At 41.8% G+C, this 22,334-nt stretch overlaps 2 protein-coding genes and 1 long non-coding RNA gene across 22 annotated transcripts in view; 2 read left to right on the top strand and 1 right to left on the bottom strand.

Annotated features, from left to right (window-relative positions):
• scrib (scribble) overlaps window positions 1–10,309 on the bottom strand; it is a 67,702-nt gene extending 57,393 nt beyond the window's left edge. For 9 of the 17 annotated variants that reach the window (NM_001260392.1, NM_001170275.2, NM_001170276.3 and 6 more), the window contains exons 1-3: window positions 10,058–10,309; window positions 8,875–9,288; window positions 1,499–1,616 (exon numbers count right to left, since the gene is read on the bottom strand). In NM_001260392.1, coding sequence (NP_001247321.1) covers window positions 1,499–1,616; window positions 8,875–9,036 — 280 coding nt within the window. In that variant the 5' untranslated portion in view covers window positions 9,037–9,288; window positions 10,058–10,309. The remainder of the gene's footprint in view (window positions 1–1,498; window positions 1,617–8,874; window positions 9,289–10,057) is intronic. The other 8 variants (NM_001260391.1, NM_001170274.2, NM_001260393.1 and 5 more) reach the window with 5 other exon arrangements.
• lncRNA:CR46084 (long non-coding RNA:CR46084) lies at window positions 3,450–5,367 on the top strand. Its single transcript, NR_133461.1, has one exon. It is a non-coding gene; the product is annotated as a long non-coding RNA:CR46084 (long non-coding RNA).
• A 1,132-nt stretch (window positions 10,310–11,441) lies between the features above and the next one.
• The window catches only part of plum, a 65,140-nt gene continuing 54,247 nt past the window's right edge, over window positions 11,442–22,334 (top strand). Inside the window, exons 1-2 of one of the 4 annotated variants that reach the window (NM_001260388.1) lie at window positions 11,442–11,935; window positions 14,237–14,546. In NM_001260388.1, the coding sequence (NP_001247317.1) occupies window positions 14,435–14,546 (112 nt within the window). In that variant the 5' untranslated portion in view covers window positions 11,442–11,935; window positions 14,237–14,434. The remainder of the gene's footprint in view (window positions 11,936–14,236; window positions 14,547–22,334) is intronic. The other 3 variants (NM_001170273.2, NM_143225.3, NM_001300615.1) reach the window with 3 other exon arrangements.

Here is a 22,334-nt window from a genome sequence, read left to right as displayed (position 1 = left end):
ATATATATAATATAATATATACTTTGGATCATTATAAAATGAGTTTCCTTCGTTTTTTTTAATGGAATTTCAATTAAAAATAATGTTTTAAATATTTTTCTCTGTGTTTTAATGCGATAGCCTCGAAAAGTTGCTGAATTTCGTTTTGCGATCAAATGAAACTGAAACCTTTGGACGGAAATGGGAAGCGCCCCTTCGACGTCATTGTCTATAATGTTGTTTCAGGGGCTGTGAATGAATGAGAATGATTCGTCGTTCGGTATTCGTAAGCAGTTGCGTTGCCATGGATATGCATATTGTCAAGTGGCGGGGACTGGGAATTTGAGTTCGAAAGGGGGGTTGGCCTGCTCTGCAGTTGATTTACTTATTCAAGTTATATTCTGAATATATATATATATTTTGTTTCCATTTATTATAATGCGTATGCGTCGCATCGCTTGAAAAGCTGCACTTGACTCCAATTACGGGTTTCTGTTTACGGATTTATGCTCGCTTGAGCGGAAAATGCATATACGAGTATGTATATGTGGGGCTATGCCGCTGATTGAGTCGGTGGTTCTGCGGGTGGTGCGCGTTTATGTCCGCATATATGCGGCAGAAGTTTCGCTCGGGAAAAGTTATTAAAAAGCCCAGCTGCATCTTCTTTGTTTGAGGAACAACTTGTAGTTGCAAAACATGAAAAGAGCAGTGGCAATACGGATGTTGCATGCGCCAAGAGAGATAAGACAATGCAATTGTTTGCACTTAAATTGAGTTTAAAGTCGCTGAAAGTCTGTAATACAGAGCAATTTAACAAGATAAAAGAACAGGAAGAGCACTTAAATTGAAAAAAAAAGGTACTAGGTAATTGAAAAGATCGGGGATTCCTGTTACTGATTTAATAATTTAACGTTTAACTCAATCTGTAAGTGTGATTGATCTTAAATTCTACCCATTTATGTTGTTAGTTCTCATTATTTAATATGCTATGCCGCTTTTAATGTTTTCCTTCTTCATTTGATTAAATCTATCTGGCACAGTTTATATAATTAGTTTTACAAGAAGAGCTATCATGAATAAACCTTCGGTCGACAGCTCCACATTTTCCATAATTAGGTTGATCAGGCCACAACATGGGGGAAAGCTGAATGCGTCATTTGATATGCTGATTCAGTTGCAGGCTCATCAATCCCAACCGCAAATAAAAGATAAAAACCCATTCCAATCAGTGACACGGATGCAATTATTGTATGCAATTGTTGCCACATCAGTGGTATGGCATGTGGCACTCCATTGGATATATAAATATATTGATCTGCCGCCCCCTTTCCGTCACTCAATCATTCAATCACTGCAATCAACGGACACGTGCTGTCCATCTAACCGAAAAAAAAACAAAATCTACACTTTTTTCAAATCTATAGTCCATCAATGTCATTTAGAGCATCATGGGCACACTTGTTGCATGTTTATGGGGCAGTTTTTCATCGTTTTTTGAAGGCGGATACTTGGCACTTACCATTGCGTGAAACGTCGAGCTCAACGAGATTTTCAAAGTTTTGTATATCCGGCGGCAGGCGGCCAATTTCATTGTCACTCAGTCCCAGCTTTCTCAGGCGATGCAATCTGAAGAAATTCTGCAAGCACGGAGAAGAGAAAAAAAAAACAAGATTTAGACCTCAGCACGACTCGTACTCGGGAGCCTTTTGCAAACAAAAGCCAATGGATTGCAACTCAGTTAGTTCGTTTTCGTGGTCATAAATCTTTAGGGGGTTGTCATTTGTTAGTGCCGTGACCCGGCCAAACAGTCAGTTCACCATTAGAATCCTCCATTTTGGCCAGCCTTGCAGCTTTCCTTTCGACCCGGCCATCTAGCTAGGCAGGCAGTCAGACAGACAGAAGACATGTCGCCAACAATTCATTTATGAAAATCACGACTTCGATTCGAATTTCGAAATAAATTATGTTGGCACTCCACTCGGAAACTTTCCAAAGTGAAGGGAAGAGGCCCAGTATCCAATATGAAACACAAAATACCCATACCCTGACCTTCCTGCAATGTGGAGTAGTACTCATCTTTGGAAAGAAAGTTGCGCCCCCTACTGACTCACTGAGTCATAGACCTCAAGGTTAACAGCCGCTGCTTTTGTTCTGCCAGCGCGATTTTTATCGGCCATTGTTGCTGGGTTCTTTACTTGAGTTTACTTTGGGCCGAACCCCAAAGAGCAGTCGCCACCAGAATAATGAAAATAATTCGTAGTTCTGGCCGTAAAGTTTATTAAATTCTTTCTATTTTCCTTCTTTTTTTCTGATTTTTTCCTGCGTTCTTTGTTTGCCCCATATGACAATAGAAGTGCTCGTGGTGTGCTGGCCAAGTGCTGGAGTTGTTGACCCAGTTTTTTGGGGCACTGAACGAGCGAATTCCGTACCTCGGCCAAGAAACACTAGCTTTGGGCATTTACGGTCATACAAATCGAAAGGAATTTTGGGAACGGCAACCCATAAATCCATTTTAATTAAGAGACAACAAAATGATTAATAGAACCATAACTTTTTAATTTGTACCAGAAGGTCTGACATATGTCATAATATGAATGGTATTTTGAACCGATAATTATAGTGCTATTATCTATTTTAGTAGTTAATTTTTATTACACTACAACACACTTAAGATATTACACTCAACATGGTTACGTGGAAGTCAATGTCAGAGAAACCAGCAACCGATGCAACAATGCATAAGGGGCTTTTATTTTAAAGACAAAGCGGCTTAGACTCCATCAGTGTCAGCTGCATTGCTTTTGGCCACCTACAATGGCCAGATTCCGTTTGCTGTTTATGCACAGAAAAGCAGAAAAAGCGAAAAGCCTTTCAACAAATCATGCGTCAAAAAGTTGCAACTGTCAGCGACAAAGGGGCAACAAAAAAAAAAATGCAGGAAGACAGGCAGGCAGGCAGTCCGTCCGTCCGGGCAGGCCAAAAAAAAGAATACAAAAAAAACGTAACTTGCATATGAAAATGGCCCACAAAAGGGGCCAAAAAGGGGGTGGTGGTGAATGGCCGAGAGACAAAAACGAGAACAAGGCATGACGACAATAAAAATGAATGCGAATTGTAAACTTTTCGCCAAGTGCTGGTCACAAAAGATACTTTTTTTTTTGTTTTTTTTGCCACCCAACCAACCTATCAAGCAACCTACCAAGCAACAAAAGCCCACGCTGCAACTCGGGCTTGTTGTATGTATCTTGGCCATAAATTACCGGCCGGTCTGCCGGCCGGCATATATAGCCATGAGTACGAGTGCAGAGTACAGAGTGCCAGCCATGGAGTACTACCAGTTTGTCTGCCACTCAAGCGCACATACAGATAGATACAGATATGGTAGACTCACTCACTCACTCACTCGGCAGGGCAGCACACTTTTACTATTGTATCTAGTCGGAGCAGGCGCACAGCAAGTGCCAGGCGGTAGGTGGCTGGCTTTTAGCCAGGCCAAAACAGAGCCAGCAATTCGCAACTGAGGTTCCGAGGTTGCATCACAGAGAGCAGACAAGTTGCTGGTTGCTGGTTGCTGGCTGTTTGAGCTGCATCATCATCGTCATGTGCATAATTCGATTTCTGGACCGGCCACTACATATCTCAGCCCCTACGCGCAGCGCCGACCGGCTGTAACAAAAACAATTCAATTTGCCATTGTTAAAAGCCCGGTCGGCAAACCAATTTGCGCTGCCTAAAAGCAAACCTAATAGACCCTGATGACTCTCGGAATCCGGAAAATGAAATCCAGGGTCCAGACTCCAGTGCAACTGCACTGATCCATGACCTATGTGTGGGTATGGAAATGTGCGCTTCGCTGCCCGCCAGCAATTTTTTAATGTGCCCCAGTATCTGCAAGTGTAATCTGAAAAGCCAAAAGTATCTGGCCCACTCACACAGCGCACATACTGCCATATATCCATACATATGTACATATATCCATATATCCACATGGTCGTATAGTCGCAGTTGGCAAGTGGTGTGTGCATGTTGCAAATGACTAGGCGCCCAGAAAACGGCGTACAATCGCGACGAAACGGGTTCTAGATACATTTTTCGGCGTAGATATATATCTAAACGGACGCATCTACCAGCCACCGAAAGCAGCTGAGCTAGAACAGCCAGCAATACAAAAACACCGACTGGAGGGACAGACAGACAGCGGCAATTATGTGCAGAGCTGGAACTGAAGACTGCGACTACGTTTAGTATTTCACGCAGCACTGGAGATACAAAATACACAGGGAAAATCACTTAGCAAGTTAACAAAAGATTTGAACAAACTACTTTACTTGGTAGTTAATGAGTTCAAAAGTTGTAAATTGTATTTTATGAATATCCCCAAGTAGATTTAGCTCAGAATTAAACCTGAAGTTATGGACTTCTTTTTTTTCTCTGCCAGCGGATACAAATGGCTGCCGATGCCTTTGCCACTGCAACATCAACAGGGGAGTCGAAAAATATACAAATATGTGTAATCGTCGAACAAACAAGACACGAGCTTGCGAGCTTCTCCAGTGGCATCCGCAGAAGGAATCGGAATCGAAATTGGAATCGTTGTAGTGTCTAGCTTCGTGTATCTGGGCGCCTGTTCCAATCTGTACATCTTCATTTTTCTATCCAACCATCCACGATTTGCAGACCCGTAGAGTGAGTGTTTGTGTGCGCCCCGGTGCATTTGTCATGCCAATGCCAACAAGCCAGCAAACTGGCAAACGGGCAAACGGACGACTTTCTTTATGGCCAACGGCAGAAGATGCAGCCACCGAATAAAAAAAAAAAAAATAACAACAGCAGTGCCAACTGCTAGTCAGCGGAAAAGCACTTAACCGCTCCTCGTTTCCCAAACAGCTGCTTGGGAAATTTAGTATCTGTTTTAGATGCAAATACAGCGTATTGCAATAAGCGTATCAAGCGCCATTAATCTCAGCTGCATCTTAGCCAAATCATGGACTACAATCACCGCACTATATAAATGCGTTTTGCCTAAATAACTTTTTAAACAGCTGCAAGCCGAAATTCTCGACAGTCTCTTCAGTCTGTCGGTCGGTCAGACGCAATGTTTGATACAAAAGGCTTCACAAACAATTAAGTGGAAAACATTTATTTATTTATAGGCAAACCGGTTTGCTCAAGCTCAGTCAGTAGTGGCTAGAATAAAAGTGGTAAGCTGTGGACGCTGGGGAATGCGAGAGACGAGCGTTGCGTTGAGTTGGCTGAGTGTAACGAAAACGAAATGAAAAACTCGGAATAAATCGAATGAAAAATTCCACAAGTGAGGTACAGTTCGTCTCGGGGCTAAAAGATAACTGCAGTTAAATCGGAACTGCACTTCATCGAATAAGGTGGCAGAATGATTGTCTTGCTTAGAATGGCTTTATCTAAGTTGGCATTAGTTGATTAAATTCTTTGGAATAGGAGTTAAACTAAGTTTATATTCCTTGTGCTTTTCATCTTAGATCTTAGATTTGTTTTTAAAGTCATGATAGTGTTATGCTGTGGTATTTTCTAATAATAAGAATAATAAGAGCCACAAAATATACAGCACCTTTTTGTATCTTCCTTTTATAAGCACATCTATACATATCTCAGTTCCTTGACAATATTTCAGCTAGGCCTCTTTAACCCCCTCAACAAACTAAACGTAATGTATAGTTTAACAGTATCTTTAGACATACTGATGACCGAAAATGTTGCCAAATCGTTGTTTTGCTATATACATCTTTTTCATTTTCTGGGGATGGCCAGCAGGTGTTGAGCCAAGTTGTGCGGCGAGTAGTGAGTAGCATTCACTTAGCCAAACTCACTAAAAGCCGACCGCCATTTTAGATTCTTGCTGACTGTTTTCGTAGCCGTTGTCGAGTTCGCTGTGTCAGGTACGCGCGATTACTGCCAAATGATGTCATTGCCACTGCTCTGGCATTTTTCTTTGTGTGTGTTCAATAGCCAGACTGCCGGTTAAGTTTTCACAAGAGCCCCTTCACTCTCCCGCCGCTGACCCACAACAATAAAAGGCACCTGCTCCGCTTCAGGTTTCGAAAGCCAGCAAAAGCCAACGAAAAGAAGGAGGTGTGGGTGGTGAAGGTAAGTAGCTTGGTGGTAGGCGGGCGGGCGGTCGGTCTGCTAAGCAGGTTGAACCTCAGGCCCATTGGGGCAATGCCAGGCGATAAGGTGATTACTCGGTATCTTATCTTCGAGCGTGACTAATTGGCCCAAATGAATGGGGCCAGCGGTTGCCGGTGACTGTGAATGGGTGCGGATTTTGGGTGGCTAGTATGCACTGAAGAAGCCAATTTCTTGGCCGAGTCGTTTCATTGGGGTAGGTTCCACACGCTACACGGTGGTATCGCAGCGGGGAAGAGCCAAAAATCGAGCACTTGCATAATGCAAAGTACCAATTATAGTGAGGAAGCATAGAAGCAGCGATGAGCGGAGTGAGCACCATTAAATGATTGTGCAAAATGCTAAACGCAAAACAGCATTTTCCCATTCAATTGCAAGCCAGCCAACTCCATCCGATGAGGGCAAACCGAATGGTCGCAGATTGAGGCAGATTGTCGCCGAGTTAACAACCATTCAATTGAGGAAGACAGTTTGCGAGTACACTACTAAAATCAAGTATATTAAATTGAAAGAAGATATATCTTCCTAAATAGATTATCAGTTAGTTATAGTTGGGATTAAGACGTTGGTAATGTTTACAACTAGTTACGACACACTAAACAAGCTTTCAAAACTGCCTGGAACCTATTTCAATCGAGTTATGGGCCATTCATCTCGATTTAATATCCCTTTTTCGCCGTGTACCCTCCCCAATTGTCGATGCCATGACAACGCGGAAATTGTGTACCGCTCTCAACAATCCAGAAAGGGTTGAGCATAGCGATTCCATCAGCAGAAGCTAAACTAAAGCAACAATCACATCCGCTGCTGTCATTTTGCTTAGCATTCGAACGAGCACGCCGCCAGAACATCATCATTATATGGCAGACTAGACCATTGTAGTTGCTGCCCCAGAGCAACATGTAGTTGCTGCCACATGTTGCAAAATGTGGCTTCCCCAATGAAAGCTGGAAGAGCGCTCTGCATTTGCATTAGAAGTTCATTAGTGAGTGCGGTTGATGCAAATGCTGGGGATAAATCAGTGGGAAAACTCCAAGAAGACCTCCGCGAGCTGACCGCAAATGAATTGCAGTTGCAACTGCAGGCAGCGAGCTATCTATTTGCCTTCGCCCACAACTTGTTGCTATGTCAACGAGCCAGCCAGCACTAATGTTTATGTCCGATTGCTGCTGGCTTGTTTACTTGTTTATTTACCAGCTGCAATCGTGGCGGAAGACCGCTGGCAAAACCAAATAAACAACAGCGACAGAATTATTCACCGGCCAACGAAACAAAAGAAGATGAAGCATTATTTGGAAAAGCGACCACACCCAATTTATGTGACTATTATCGGGGGCACTTGGCCACTAATTAGAATGCAGCACTTGGCGGAGAGATTTGATCGCCAGTTGCGTAATTGCAGATTCAATTATGCAGCTATGCTCTCCATTATGATGGCTGCACTGCTGTCAAAGAAAAAGCCAGTGAGTGCTGCCCACTTGGCGATTCATTCCCCCCTTTTTTCCCCCCGCCATTAATTAAAGACTTCCGCTCTCGGCCGAGGGAAACTTCTTCTTTTGTCGTAATTGTTGTCTTGGTAAATGGTAAACGGCGAGATGCTCCAGCAGATAGCTGACCAAAGGAGAATGGCCCTGACTGCGGGCTTTTCACGGGGAAAATACAAAAAAGAAAAAAAAAAGCTAAACAAGACGCCATAAGGAGGAACAGGGGGTGCAGGAGATGGGGGAATGGCCCTGGGCGGGGTCAACGCACCCGGGGATGCAAATTACGTGCCCAGCCATCAACCCCTTGAGCTTAGGACCAGGCCATTCGGTGGGACAAGTTTGCCAACGTAAAGCCATCGGCATCGCCATCGTCATCGCCGCTAGACAAGGCCGTTGTTCAAAGTTGTTAAACAGATAAAAGTGAGTGGTTTGAGCAGATCAAACAATCCTATCGGAATGTTCAACCTATTGGTCCATTGGCATTTATGAGCATATTTCTAGGCGACCGTCATGTTGCTTGGAAATTGATCTGGATTGTGGACTTGTTTGCATTGTAATTTGAATATTTCAAATAAAACAAAAGGTATACTCGTACGTGAGGCTTTTGCACACTGTATGTATGTATCTCTATACTTTAGCACAAACAAACACTGCATCTATTAATATTTAATTTTCATTTGCCGCCCACTTAGGTTAGGTTTTACTTTTTTCAAGCGAACCTGACTCGACGGCGTTTATTCAATTTCCCACGCACTTTGAACTATGACATTTACGGTTTTGCGCCAAAAGTTGAGATTCATTGAAGTCAGTCAGTCAGCGCAGGTTGATTTTCCGGAACCACGCCATATGTACAGTACAACTTTTTCTGATACCAACTTCTAATTTTTCTCTCCCAACTCACTACTGGCAAAATCCTAAACAATAATATACAAAATAATGTATCTTTATCTATCGTCGATTTCATTTTTTATGATTGGCAATTATTTTGCTTTTCGAATGACTATTTTTCGCCATGAATCATTAATTTTTCAAGACCTAATAAACTTTTCTGTTATTCATTGCAGAAGTAAACATTCGATTTGTGGTTAAATGTGCTCATGTTTTAAGATCTGGTTAGCAAGAAACCCAAATACGCATCATGAACGGATTCTTCACAATAATATGAAATGAAATAACTGCTTTTAACCCAATGTCAGTGTCCTTGGTCGTTTGGTCCAGTTCATTTTCAAGGATTCCTAAGCTACGCACTCACCTTGGGCAAGTCCCGGATGTGGTTGGCGTCGAGGAAGAGCTCCTCCAGGGTACGGGAGTACCGCAGGATCTCCTCGGGCACCTGCGGCAGGGAGCAGTGGCGCTTGTCCACGAACTCCACCTGCCGGTTGCAGCCCTTGAAGATGGGAATGCACTTGAACATGCTCGTCTTCGGCCGCGTCGGCTGTGACTGCTTCTTTTTGGACGTCGTCTTGCCGGCTTTTCGATTGTTTGAGGGGGGAAAAGGAGGGGGTGTTCTATTGTAACGTTAGCTCGTTTCGATCGTAGGATGTCTCTGCAGCACTTGGCTAGCTGGCGGACATCGACAGTGCCGGTGTAGCAGACCGATAGTTGGACACTTTCTTTCGCTATCTCGGGCTCTTATTTATCGCACACGTTTCGCCCACATTTTTCACTGTAATTAAATTTTACATTTTATTTATATTTATTTATTTGATTGCTTCTCGCATTGCGATTACGTTAGGCGTTGCGCTACGTGAAACGGCAAGGGAAAAACGTAAGATAGACTTTTTTCTTTTTTGTGTTTGCCTGGCCTTGCCATTTTGTTGTTGCGGCTCACTGGAGTTTGTTTGAAAGAGAGAGGACGAGCGAGAGAGCGCCAAAAGAGAGCCGCTTACACACAAACGCACAAACACGCGCCTGTGTGGGTAATAAGCGAAATAATGAATAATAATCAATTCTAATTGGCACTTGGTTGGAATGCCATAAAACGCATTGCATCACGTAGTTAGTTAAAAGAAACAAGAAACGCAACGCAACGCATCGCATTTGTTGCTTCCTCTCCACAGCGAAGCTGCGTGGAATGGTGGAATAGTGAAAAACTTCAGCGGAAAATTAACATTAATGCGACACACCCAAACGGACACACGCACACAGGGAAAGCCCGAAAGCCGGGAATCCAAATAGCTATTTCGTTACGTTACGTTTCTCTCGTTTTTGTGCCACTGTGCAGCGGCGTATGTTTTGGAATTTACACACACACGCACACGCAGGACAAGCGCACACACACGGACGAACGCACACATATACGCGCAGGCTGCGCAACAACAAAATGCTAGTCTAAGGCGGCGAGGAATCAGCGAAAAAGTGAAAGAGAAGGCGCTAGCTGGCGTTCTCCCTGCGTTTTTCGCACGCTTTGACGCGTTATTTGCACGAGTATTTACTGTAGTTACAGGGGCCACACAGAACAACGAAAATCGCAGCGAGCAGCACGTCTAAATTACGAACACGTACACGCACGCACACACACACACTCGCACGCACTCATGCAGTTAAAAAACAGGCGGTTTTTTCGCTTCCACACTCAAAAGCGGTCGAAAATCACGAGCGTTGGGTGAAAATCAACCGTTGTTTTCATCCGCGTTTACAATTTTTTCTCGTCGTCCGCCCGCGCGCAACAACAACTCTTTGCAGTATGACGCTCTGGAAAAACCAAGAAAAAGGTGACACTCCTCTTCCATCAACGAAGTATCTTCGCATACGTTCACACTTTGGAGAAATTTTGTGAATCGCCGTCTGGTCACACTACTAGCAACTGCGCAACTCACCTTTAGTAAAGACAACAACCATTCGTTTTATTTGCCATCTCTATTTCCGATTTTTAATCGGCGCCTTCCTATTTGAGATGAAGTTTAAGTTAATATTTTAAATTAAGATTAAAAGATAATGAATATTTTCATTAATTACGTTAAAAAAGGAAAATAACTTGAATACTGTAAAGTACTTGGTGTTCGGTAAGTAATTATAATATAATATAACACAAGATAATAATATAATATGTAATATTTTTCTAGTGCAAAATAAAAGTTACGTTTGTCTGTAATAAATTTAAATCTTAGTACTAGATTCAACAAACTGCATTTTTTTTGTGTCTCTTTTTTGCTTTACTCGCATTCCGTTTTGTTTGTTTTTCGCTGCTCGAAAAGCTTACGCTGCCGACTGCGACGTCGACATTGAAATTTTGGCGTCGCAAACAAAAACAAAAGTTGCCGGCTCTCTTCAAAGCTCAAATTGAGCAAGATAAAAGAGTGTACAAATTCTCTTAAGTTGCTGCTCTCTTACAACCGCTTAATGTTAAGCAATGTTAACCGATTTAAACCCAAAGGTTTTGTTCTTTGTATCTTGATGTTAAAAAGAGCTGAAATTGTTTAACATTTTTTTTTGTCATAGGAATGTGTATTTGATATTCCTTCATGTCTATTTGGTGTTTAAGAAGATATTGAGCATTATTTTTAGTGCTAAGTTTAAGTGAAGCCTAAATGATTAAAGCTGTGGAGTTCGATTTTTGCAATGCAAGACAACATCGTAAAGAAGAAGTAGAAGCTGGTAGTTTTTATCTTTTACGTTTTAAAACAGATGCGAATTTTCCATCTGATCGCAATCGTATTACATTCAAATCGGCGCCTTTCCCGAATCGGTTAACATAGCGCCGAGGAGAAAGAGAAATTGGGGGAGTATCACTATCGCTTTCTCGTTCTTTCGCCGAACGGGCTGCTTGTCGCCGCCGTTCCATTCATAAGCATAAGTTAAGCAGTGCGCCAAAGCTCGGCGAACAGTTTGGACGTGTTTGCTGCGTCGCTCTGTGTAATTGCGGGCGGATTTCTCTAGTAAATTTTTGCCGGCGCTTGTAAATTCGCGATATTTTCGACGACGCTGCGTGCTTGTGTGTGTTTCAAACAACAAACAAAAGTTAAACAAGCTGGGCAACAACAGTAATTGCAGCTATGTGTGCGTCTGTGTTTGCGTGTGTTTGAGTGCGTGAGTGCGAGCGAAACACAAACGTAAAGCGGAAATGCAAAAAAGACAACAAAGGTAGCAGAAAAGTAAAAAGTAAAAAGTAAAAGAGAGGAGCCGGTGCAGCCAGAAAGAGCAAGACAGCACGAGTGGGGGCTAATGAAAACGAAATGTGATTCATTGGCTTTATCAATTGTGCAAAATTCCGGCATTGTTTAGTCCTGGGCGACAAATAAATTATGACATAATACAACAAAGGGCGAAATAACAAGAAACTGGAGACGCAGCAAAGCACAAAAAAGCGTAAAGTGCGTGTATGTGTGCGAGTGGGAGTGCGTGTACGTTTGTGTGTGTGCGTGTGGGTGGCATCAGTATTTGAAAATTGAGAAATTCCAAACAAACAAAGCGGCAAAAAGGATATACGAATGTATGTAGCAAAGGAAAAACTCCAAGTACAGTAGTTGCTGCTGCTTCTTGTTCACGCAAAAGGCAAAAACGCAAAAAAGCAAAAAAACCCAAAGGCAAAATACCCGAAAAAGCAAAGGCAAAGCAGCAAGAGCGTAGCAAAAACAAAAAACAAGGAGCAAAACGGCGGCATCTCAAAAGCTTAGTAAGCTGCGCTGCTGCTGCCGCCGCTGCTGTTGCTTCTTCTTCACTGTTTTCTTCTCCTTATTTTTTATTTTTGCAAACAAAAAAGTATATGATGCCCAAACAAGAAGCGCAAGAAGAAGCAGCAGTCGGGAGAGGAACGAGCATAATAGAAGGTAGAAATTTCGAGGAAATCGAAATTTGCGTCGTTGCTGAAATTCGTTTGTTTCCTCATCTTCCTCCCCTTCGTCCTCTTCATCCGCTCTTTCGCTCTCTGTTTTCCTGAGCGCCGGATTTTGCGGCTCTTTGTGTGTGTGTGTCGTGTATCTGTGTGTTTTTGTGCAAAAATTCGCGTACAATTTGTTTTATATAACAACAACTACCCCAATGTGATTTCCTTTGCTCAGCCGGCTTTTTGCTCATCTTCCAGTTTTGGGTTTTATCTTAAACCAAAACCGAATATTATACAATATATTTCGAAAAAGATGTAAACGAGACAAAGTTTTATATCGCAGGGCTGTAAACAAATGAACGCCACAATGCACAGAAGAAATAAGCTAGTATTTCCAATATTTTTTCAACCAGAAGCATTTTTTATTTTATTCGTTTAATTTGCTTGCTTGGTTAATAAAACAAACGAATTTTTAATAAAATTCAATTAGAAATCTAAATGCTATTACAAATTTAAACGCAATCCAATTACTTTCTGTGTATTCAAAACAAAAAACCGTAGCTCAAATTCGCACAAGCGTTTTTTTTCATTTTTCTTTTGATTTATCGAATTGTTTTTTTTCAATTGTCGTACGGATAAAAGTTTGTCTGCGATGTGCGTTACTTTTTGCAAAGCCTTTCATAGTTCGAACAGCAAAGGCATCAACAATATAATAGTAAGCCAGAAATATATTTTAGCATTCATATATGCGATTTTTTGCTTTTTGCGAGCTTTGGTTTGCCGCGCAATTTTGCGCTCTTGAGATAGAAATGTATCTTGCAGATACACGCGCCTTTTGTCGAATTGAAATTGAAATGGGCTCCGCCGCCTTTTATGTGGCATCATCACCGCCATCATCATCATTATTATTATTATTATGACTACTATCATTATTATGGAGATGCGTGCGTAATGGCAGATGAAGAATCTGAGCCGTAGAATCTGCGAATTTATCGCAGCTTAAATCCGAGCACACACAAAAAGCCAGTACAAATTTAGGGCCGATAAAAGGATGTCAGAGGAAGTAAAAAGAAAGGATAGAGGGGAAAAACGCAGGATGAAGGATACCTTTGTTAATGCTGATATTATTATGCTAACTGATAGCAGCAGAAATATCTATGTTAAAAAAGGTAATTTTCAATGCAATTCTATACTCATTGCTAAGAACTTATAGTTCTTGGTGTAATAACAGAATATAATATCTAACTGGCGAACAAAAAAAGTTTAGAACGGAAATAATTGCAGTTCGTAAAACAATAGAAACCAAGGGGAAAAAACTTCGGTTGGCTTTTGGAAAAACTTTCTCAAAACTTTATGCTTTAAAAGTGTAATCAAGTAAATCAGTAATATTAATAATAACTTGAAACTTTTAGTTTCTCATACAGAGCTTCTTTTAATTTGATAAAAAAGCGACGCGAACAAAAGATGAACAAGAAATGAAAATTTGTTAATTTTGAATATGGCTTTTTCCAATCTTGGTATGTATTTTCACTGTCCCTTGGGATTGTTTTCCACCCCAAGCCACGGGTTAATGCCCCACCACCTCATCAATTTTCCGATTTGAGCGGTGACAAACTGATGACATTGGCGCCGGGCCATCGTGTTGGCGGCATGTTTGTGCGGACTATTTAACAAATTGAGTATACGCACTGTTGCACGCGTAAAATATTTATGCCTGTGCCCAAATGTATTAGCATACTTTTGTGTGCGTGGGCGTGTGTGTGTGTTTGTGTGCATGGGTGTGTGCATTAGATTAGTGAATAAAATTCGGTGATTTGATTTCTCCCCCGATTTTCATTTATTTCCGAAGCCAAACATCGCGGTGAACAGAGAAATGAGAAAATGCTCTTGCTAATCGTATTGACTGGAAGAGCGTGAAGAGCTCGCTAACGTTCCAATAATCGCAAAAAGATAAAAAAAAATCTATATAGTTATAATTACAATCGCGGTTGGGCCTAAAAAAGGAGCCCCAGCCGGAAAGCGGTGACAACAAAAAAGTCGGATTGCAATGTGTTTGTTTTACAATCGTCGCCTCTTTGTGATTCAATTGATTGAGATCCTACTGCTGCTGCTAACCGACCACAATGGACGACTGACACTAACCAAGGAGTCGACAACAGGTGAGTGCGGTTACCTTTGCCATATTTCACACTCTAAATTCGCAGTTGTGATGCCAACTCGGCAGTTATTCCGACCAAATTTGAGTGTTTTCAGTAGATTTATAATAATATAATCCCAGTTGTTACAAGTCAATTTTTAAACTAAGGTATTTTTATTATAAGGTAAAATAGTTATGTTTTTCCAGTACTCTTAAAGCAATCTACCAAAGCAGCTGCTAGTTTTTGAACTTGGCAAATTTGGCTAAATTTAGTTTTAAAATAGTTGACAACACTGATTCAAAGTGCCAGTTGGAACTCCGCTGGGGACCCACAAAACTCCAGGCAATAATCATAAACTAATGGCGTAACATGGCAGGCGTGTCCGCATTCCACTCGAAAGGTCTTTCAAGTCTCTCAGCGTGGAGCGTGGAGAAAAAAAAACTTGTTGAGTTTGAAAGGGGTTGGGATTGGTGAGGTGTGGGCTCCTTCGTTCGGGTGTTTGTCCCCGGGATTTCCACGGCCAAATCCCATAAAGAAAATCAGCAACATGAAATATTAAAGTTGGTAAAACACGCGAGAAAAGTTTTTCGGTCTTCCGCGGCACGATTCCGCTGAGGATTGTGGCGTCAGGCTGGATAACTACCCCTTGCCGCTGCTTTTATGAATGTTTTATATTCGACATCTAGCCTGCGCCTTTTGGGGGTTGCTTTTGGGGGCTTACACCCCTGCGCTTACCCCCAGGATTTCGGAATGGTCCCCCTTTGCATGTACGCCGGCTATTGCGAGGTTATTGCGTCGTTGATTTGGCTAAGCGAGGTTATAATTCTAATTCATTGTAAGTGAACAAGTCAAAGGCATGACGTCTATCTTTTGGTCGGAGGTTTGTGTTTCAAGCTGGCCAATTAGATGACAAGTTCTGGAGGCACCTGTGTTTCTGTTTCTATAGGCTGTTTTGTAACCACCCCCAAGCGTCAGTCATCTGCAGCATTCCCACGTTTTTAATGTAGGCATTTCAAACAGCCTCAAATTCAAATAGAAAAATTCAAGTTTTTCTTTTGATGTTGGCCGAACCGAGTCATGTGTGCCAACCATCAACAAAGTTTCACAGCCATCTTTCGTCAGATATTTAAATTTCTCTAAAGTGATTTTTGCTTTACTCAATATCGGAAGCTTCAATGCAACCATTTAAATCAATTAAATTCGTTAGACAGGACAGATTAATTGTGCTTTTAAGTAAATACAAATTCGTTATCGTTATCGAATTTATATTGAGAAAAATTGTCAGGCGGTTTGAAAAAAAAAAAAAAAACGCCTCAGTCTCAGACTTGGCAATATCCCTGCGAATGCGAGCTATTACTGTAATCTCCAATCCACCCGCATGAATCGATTCAAATAGTGTCCTGCAACATATTGGATTGCAAGGGACAATCAATCAATCCGAGACACATCAAGCGGTCATCCCTCATTCATCAGTACCGCCGGATTTTTCCGATTTCTGCCCTGTCTCCTTGCCAATCTCCCACTTCCGAGTAGCCCACCCACCGACCACACACAATCATCAACTATTTATCCCCAATTGCTTGGAAGAATCAGCTAGAGTGCAGGGCATGGGCAAGTTCATGAATCCCGACCAAAGCAAACCGAATGCGAAAACTTTGCACACATGACGGAGCAGCCAGGATCGGAGTGGAGGAGTTTTGGGGCCAGGAAATGGCAAAATTGTGGGCGGGTGGCTCTGCCTCGAAGGCAAAGGCAAAAGTCCAAGTCAAACGACTAAGCGGCATGTCGTCAATAAATTTTCCATTAAATTCAAAGTAACCCAAAACAAGCAAAAACGGGGGAAACATAAAAAAAAAAAAACAGCAAAGAAAGGAAAGAAAAACCTATGGAGGAAGGTATCCGAAGGAACATGGCGCAGAACACTACATAACTTTTCCTTGTTACGTGCCAGTGTGTGGGTGTGAGTGTGTGTGGCCACGTTCATGCGGGGGATTTCATAAAGTTTTCAATTTGCAAAACAGCCAGGGCAAAGTGGAAGCTATGTCACATTCATTATTCGCACTTATATGGCCAAAACAGCAAATGAAAAAAATAAATCTGGTCATATACAACCGCATGAAACTATCAAATATATTCTTCTAGCTAATTACATAGTAAAAATGCAATTTCAACTATTTTTCCTGAAATATTTTATGCATATCTTCGCATAAACTTCGCGTGTGTGTGTGGGAGACCCTTCCTTTAGCTACGGCGTGTGTGTTTGTCATTGGTATAGCTTCCTGCTTTCCGCTTGCCTGCCTACTTCGGCAATTGCCTTCAACTCGAGCCTCTTATTCAATTTTCGCCGGCGTGTGGCGCCATCTAGCGCCCACCGCCTGCAATGCCAGCTACACCAACATCGGCAACAACAACAAAAGCAACAAGCGTTGAGCGTTATTGTTGCCGCCGGCAATACACTGCAGGCACATAGCATAAGCTATGGGGGCAACCCACAACATCCCGAGCATCAACAACCAAGACGAGATGGATAAGGTCTATGCATAGAAAAATCGAAGGCTTACACACTCTATACGCTTGAAATGTACAAAATAACAAGTTCTGAAACCATTTCGTATATAATATTTGAATTATAATCTTAAAGGTATTCTAAGATATTGTAAAAAAATACTGAAAGGTGATTTAAGTTAGCTTGCCAGCTAATAACTCGACTACTAAAATTTAAATTCAAAATGAATTATTTTGAAACCGCGTTACTCCACGAAGGACAGCGACTCCTTTTTAGTTGAAGGGTATTTATAAGAACAGAATCAGCAATAAGTTTTCGTTGCGGATCTTTGTTGTTGTTGTTGTTGCGGGTTTATTCATATGCCAAACAGCAAATCGCTTGTGGTTGTTGTAGCTGATGGCGATGTTATTCTTGTTGCTGGCTGGGAAGCAACAACCCAAAAGCTGCCTCCAAGTGCTCCATATTCATATGCAAATAGGAAGGCGAGGACCTTTGTTCCCTCTGCAGAGATGTTATTGTTATTGTTGTTGCTGTTGGTTTTTTGTTTTTCTTTTAGTTGCGTTAGCTTCGCAGTTGGCGTCGACAGCGACTGCGAAAGTGGCGCCCCAATGCTTGATTTCAATTTTCAAGTGCTTCCTGCTGCGTTGTTGTTGTTATTGCTATTGTTGTTTTTGCTGCTGCTGTTGCTGTTGCAAGAGCGCTCAGCTATTTGACATCTCAAGCAGCGTTACAACAAATGGCAATAACAACACCCTCGGTGGAGAAGTGGGGGCTTCTGCAAAAACAGTTGAAATAACAACTTGAGGAGTCAACGTTTTGCCGGTCCGCAATAGAAAACAGAAAATCGGCTCATCCAGACCACAACTGCAAGCCGTTTCCCCGCTCTTGACTGGATGAGTGCCCCACTATGGGCATGATGGGCGATGGGCGATGGGCGATGGGCGATGGGCGATGGGCGATGGGCGATGGGCGATGGGCGGTGAGGATGGGGATGAGGGTGCGGATGCGGATGACTACGACGACGATGAGCCTAAAATGCTCCAGGCGCCGGTTTACATTCGTTGCGCAAGGGGGCATACGTGGAGCATAGGGAAGTTTGGGGAACGAAACTAGCAGACTTCCACTCCAGCTCCGCCTTTTAAGCCCCGAAAAGCGGCACCAAAACAAGCACAAAGTCCTACACTACCAGAAAAGCGTAGTAATGCCAAATAAATGCCACAAAAAAGGAAAAGATACTAGTATGATTTATATTATGTTTGATTTATATATTGTGAACATAATAATAGTGTGATACACGGATGTAACTAACTTTTAGTTACAATAGTTAAGCAATTTCCCCTTCTAGGAGCGTATTTGTGTAGATACCTTGAGTTGAAGATATCAACCTATGAAATGTACCTTGTATGTGACCTATATTGTTATGCATTATGCCCATCTGGAACACTCTGGGTTGATATTGGCTTTCATATAACGACTTTTATAACTTGTCGCCGCACTTTCCCCTACGGTTGTTCCAAACTATCTTTTTTTTCGATGTACCCACGTAAGTGTGTGTTTTCGAGCGCATTCGCTCTGATTAAAGTATCCTCGCACGAGCATTGGCAATGGCCACATGATGATGATTCTGCCGGGAGGATCCTGCGTCGCATTACTCGCAGCAGTTTCCGGTTTATAGCCTCATTGAAAATCCTTGCCGCTGCCCTGACAGCTTTAAACTGATTGCTCCACACCGACACACCAACGCACACTGGGACACCCTCCGGTGCAGCTGTGTTTGTGTGAAAATTCTCGGAAATCAGTTAAGTACATCGCGGACCTTTCCCCCGGCGGCAGTTAGCACTTGGCAGGAGAGCAAAGATTTTTTTGCCTTTTCGTGGCGAGAAAAATCTTTGGGAAAATATTTTATAAATTTCATAATCCTCTAATGGAAAGGAGGAGGGTAGCGAGGAAAGCATATATTTTCCTTCTTCCTTTTGCACCTCCGCTGACAATTATAAGAAAATCATCCCCCTCCGGATTCGCAGCGACTCTTATCTTTTGACGCGTGCGATGGCGTATAAAAAATATAACGAATTCTATTAGTTCAATTAGAAAGTTGGAGTGGACGAGCTTCTTCATTTTATCAGAATACTAATGAGCGGAAAATTCCGCTGTTAAAGGTGTGAAAATGCGTAATGAAATGCAGAGAACCTTAAAGAAATTTGATTAAAATTAAAAAGTAACTTACATTGTATTTCTAAGTATTGTCTAATATAACTCCTTTATATTTAGCAGTAATTCCATGTGTGCAGTTTAATTTTAGATAGCTATATTTGTCTTTTCTACTTTAAATTTAGATATCTGGCTGGCTTCCTTATTTGTTCAGCCTGTTTACATTTGTATTGTTTTTAAATCATCATAGATTAAGTCTCCACGTTCTTAACTCCCAAATGACAAACTAAGAAATATGGTCAAGACAAAGTGTTTCTTAATAAAATCGTCTAGACGACGATGACGAAAGTTTTTTGTTTACTACTTCATCATGTTGACAATGTGGAAATTAAGTTGTTTAGAAAACGCTTTTCTGGCACACCAGACGAGCGGACGACTTAAAGGTGCCCATTTAATATGAACAAATTGAGTTTCATTCATTACAGGTGAAAAGTCATAGAGTAAACTTGACTTTAATACGGGAACACACGCATTTTATGTGTGATTTCTGCTCTTGGTACTTTTCCGCTTGCTCGGCACATAAGCATATTAAGGCTTTTGGTTCCGGGGACCCCGGCCAAGCTGCGAATTTCATAGAAAGTTGAAAGAAAATAAATGGGAAAAATATAAAATTGGAATAAAATGGGGACGGAAAGTATCCCCCTTAGTCAGCATGATATTTCAAAATTTTTTTATTTCTGCCTTCCCCCAACTGCAGCATGTGCTATGCGTCAACTTCTTCGAAATGTTTATATAAAATAGAGAGAAAGAGAGGGGTAGCGAGAGAAAAAAATACATATATAATATTAAAAAAAAAGGGAAAGGAAGGAGACTCCTGGCCCACTTCGCTATTACGGCCAGAATGCTGCCGTTTGCCGTTTGGCAATTAAAATTATTATTAGAAGTTAGTTGGCATGAATTTGCGTAGCCGTGGCGCCGCATTAGAAAACTTTTCCCCATTCGGGGCGGGCGTGCCTTGAAGTTTTCGCCAGCAAAGTGGATTGTGGAATGGGCGTGGACCAGGGCCATAAATGGTGGAAAATGAGATGCTTTAACGGCGTACCGAAGCGCGCCTTAAAACTTTAAACTGGGTCTAAACTTTAAACATTGTCAAACGTGGCCTGGATGACTTGGCGTTTTTTACTTCTTCTTTTTATACCTTACCTTCTGGCGCGGCAGGCGAGTGCGACCCAAATGGCCAGAGCCTTAATGTCATATTAATACTTTGGCAATTAGATTTGTTTAGTGTTCATGAGCGAGAGGTTCAAGTGTTTATGGCCAACACCGGCGTGTAGAGCAGATGCTGCTCGAGTTGTTAAATGAATTAAATAAAAGTCGGAAACGCTTGGAAGTTGGCTAAAAGCGTGCCGTAAAATCGGAAAATGTTTGATATTGGTATTTTGGCAAGGGAAATTTCTGGTTTCAACTTTAATTGATCTGCAATATTGCCCAGTTGCACCTGGACCAGGTTGGGTTTATGAGTGCACTCACGTTTTTATGACAATTAATTCCCATCCATCCATCTAAAATAGCAACAAATCAAACAGAGCCTAACTGATTGTACGTCTATTTTGTTTGGCCTATCACTCGATCGATGCATGGCCAGTTGGCTCGATTTATAAGCCTCTCGCATGCTTCACCAATTGTTTGGGCCATTCTTCAATTTACTGAATATTCGACCAATTGGAGTGTGGTTCATTTGTGGATCGGAATTCTCTACTCCTCTCCCTCAAACAATATTTGTTTGTCATTGTCCGTTTGAATGCTCTACGCATAGTACCACCGACAACAGCAACACTTTGTGAACAACAATGGAAATAGCACTTACAACTTGAACCATACCCGCCTCCCCTTCCACCCACCCTCCAGTCAGCACTTGGTGGCAACTTCGGCGGACGGTGGCAAGTACAAATAAAATCCATTAAAAGTAGTACCACGTGTAAGCCGGGTTTTTTTTTCTTCGTGTTATTTATTTTTTTTTTCCTTAGCATTAGAATGACTATGTATAGAATGGTATGTATATCGGGGGTACAGGTGTACAGAAGCGGTAATTGACGCTTTTGCCGCGTTGTTGCAACTCCAACAAAAAACACTGAGACCGAAAAGAAGCAAAACAACGAATTGCCAATGGCAAAGAACTTTTTGTCCGATCATTTCGATATATACATAGATGTACAGAGTGCCCCACGAAAATCCCCTGAAATACCTGCGATACCGGAGAACACTTACCTGTATGTCGGTGTATCGGCATTTTGGTATTTCGAACGAAATGTGTTCAGCCAGTTTGAGCATAAAAGCAGATTTCATAGTCGATTTCGGGAGGCGGAGGTGTCCGAACTTTTAGTTTTTTGCCTAGTCACTTTGTGTGGCCAAGAAAACAAAACAATTTGTGGGAGCCAGGTTGTTGCCTATGTTTATTGTTGTTTATGCCATTAAAAATAAACGCGACTTTCAAGTAGTTTGTTATTGTTGTTAGGCGAACTCAATGTTCGTGCATACGAAATTATGAATTTAATGTTTCATAAACTGTTGGGATTAAATTTCAAGCTCGTTTACAATTTAATGTTTCATAAACGAAAACTATTAAACAGTTCTAGTTACATGTTTTTTGTTTTAAGTTTTAAAATATTCTAAAGATATGTATCTACAGAATATGATACTCCTATTGGTTATTGGCTCAGTGTAAAATGGTCAGGATGAATAGGAGGACTGGGACTAGCCAATGCCATTTATCTACTCTTGTTCAACTTTGAGTGACAACGGCATTCCCACCACCTCTTCTAGTTCCTTTTTTTTTGCGCCCGTGTCTGTGCTGTCATTTGAAAACAACATTATTACTACTATTATTGTTATTATTGCGAGTATTATCAGCAAGTTTCGAGTTCATTGAATTTGCCTGTGCGGCAAAGGGGGGAGGAGGGATGGTGTTGCTTGTGGGGGTGGTGGACACGAGTTCCGCCTGGAAGGAAAAAGAGAAGGAGCCTTGGCCGGCGAAGTGGGTCAGCGTAATCAACGCAATCAGTGCCCAGGAATGCCCCATCCCCCAGTGATTTTCCTTCTCCTGGTCAGCAGCTCATCTCCCACCTCGGAAATTGCTCCGTCTAAGTTTCGTG

This window comes from Drosophila melanogaster, chromosome 3R (genome assembly GCF_000001215.4).
Source record: "Drosophila melanogaster chromosome 3R".
NCBI classification, from domain to species: Eukaryota; Metazoa; Arthropoda; class Insecta; order Diptera; family Drosophilidae; genus Drosophila; species Drosophila melanogaster.
Note: the sequence above shows the minus strand (reverse complement) of the source record. Positions and strands in the feature narration are given on the sequence as shown.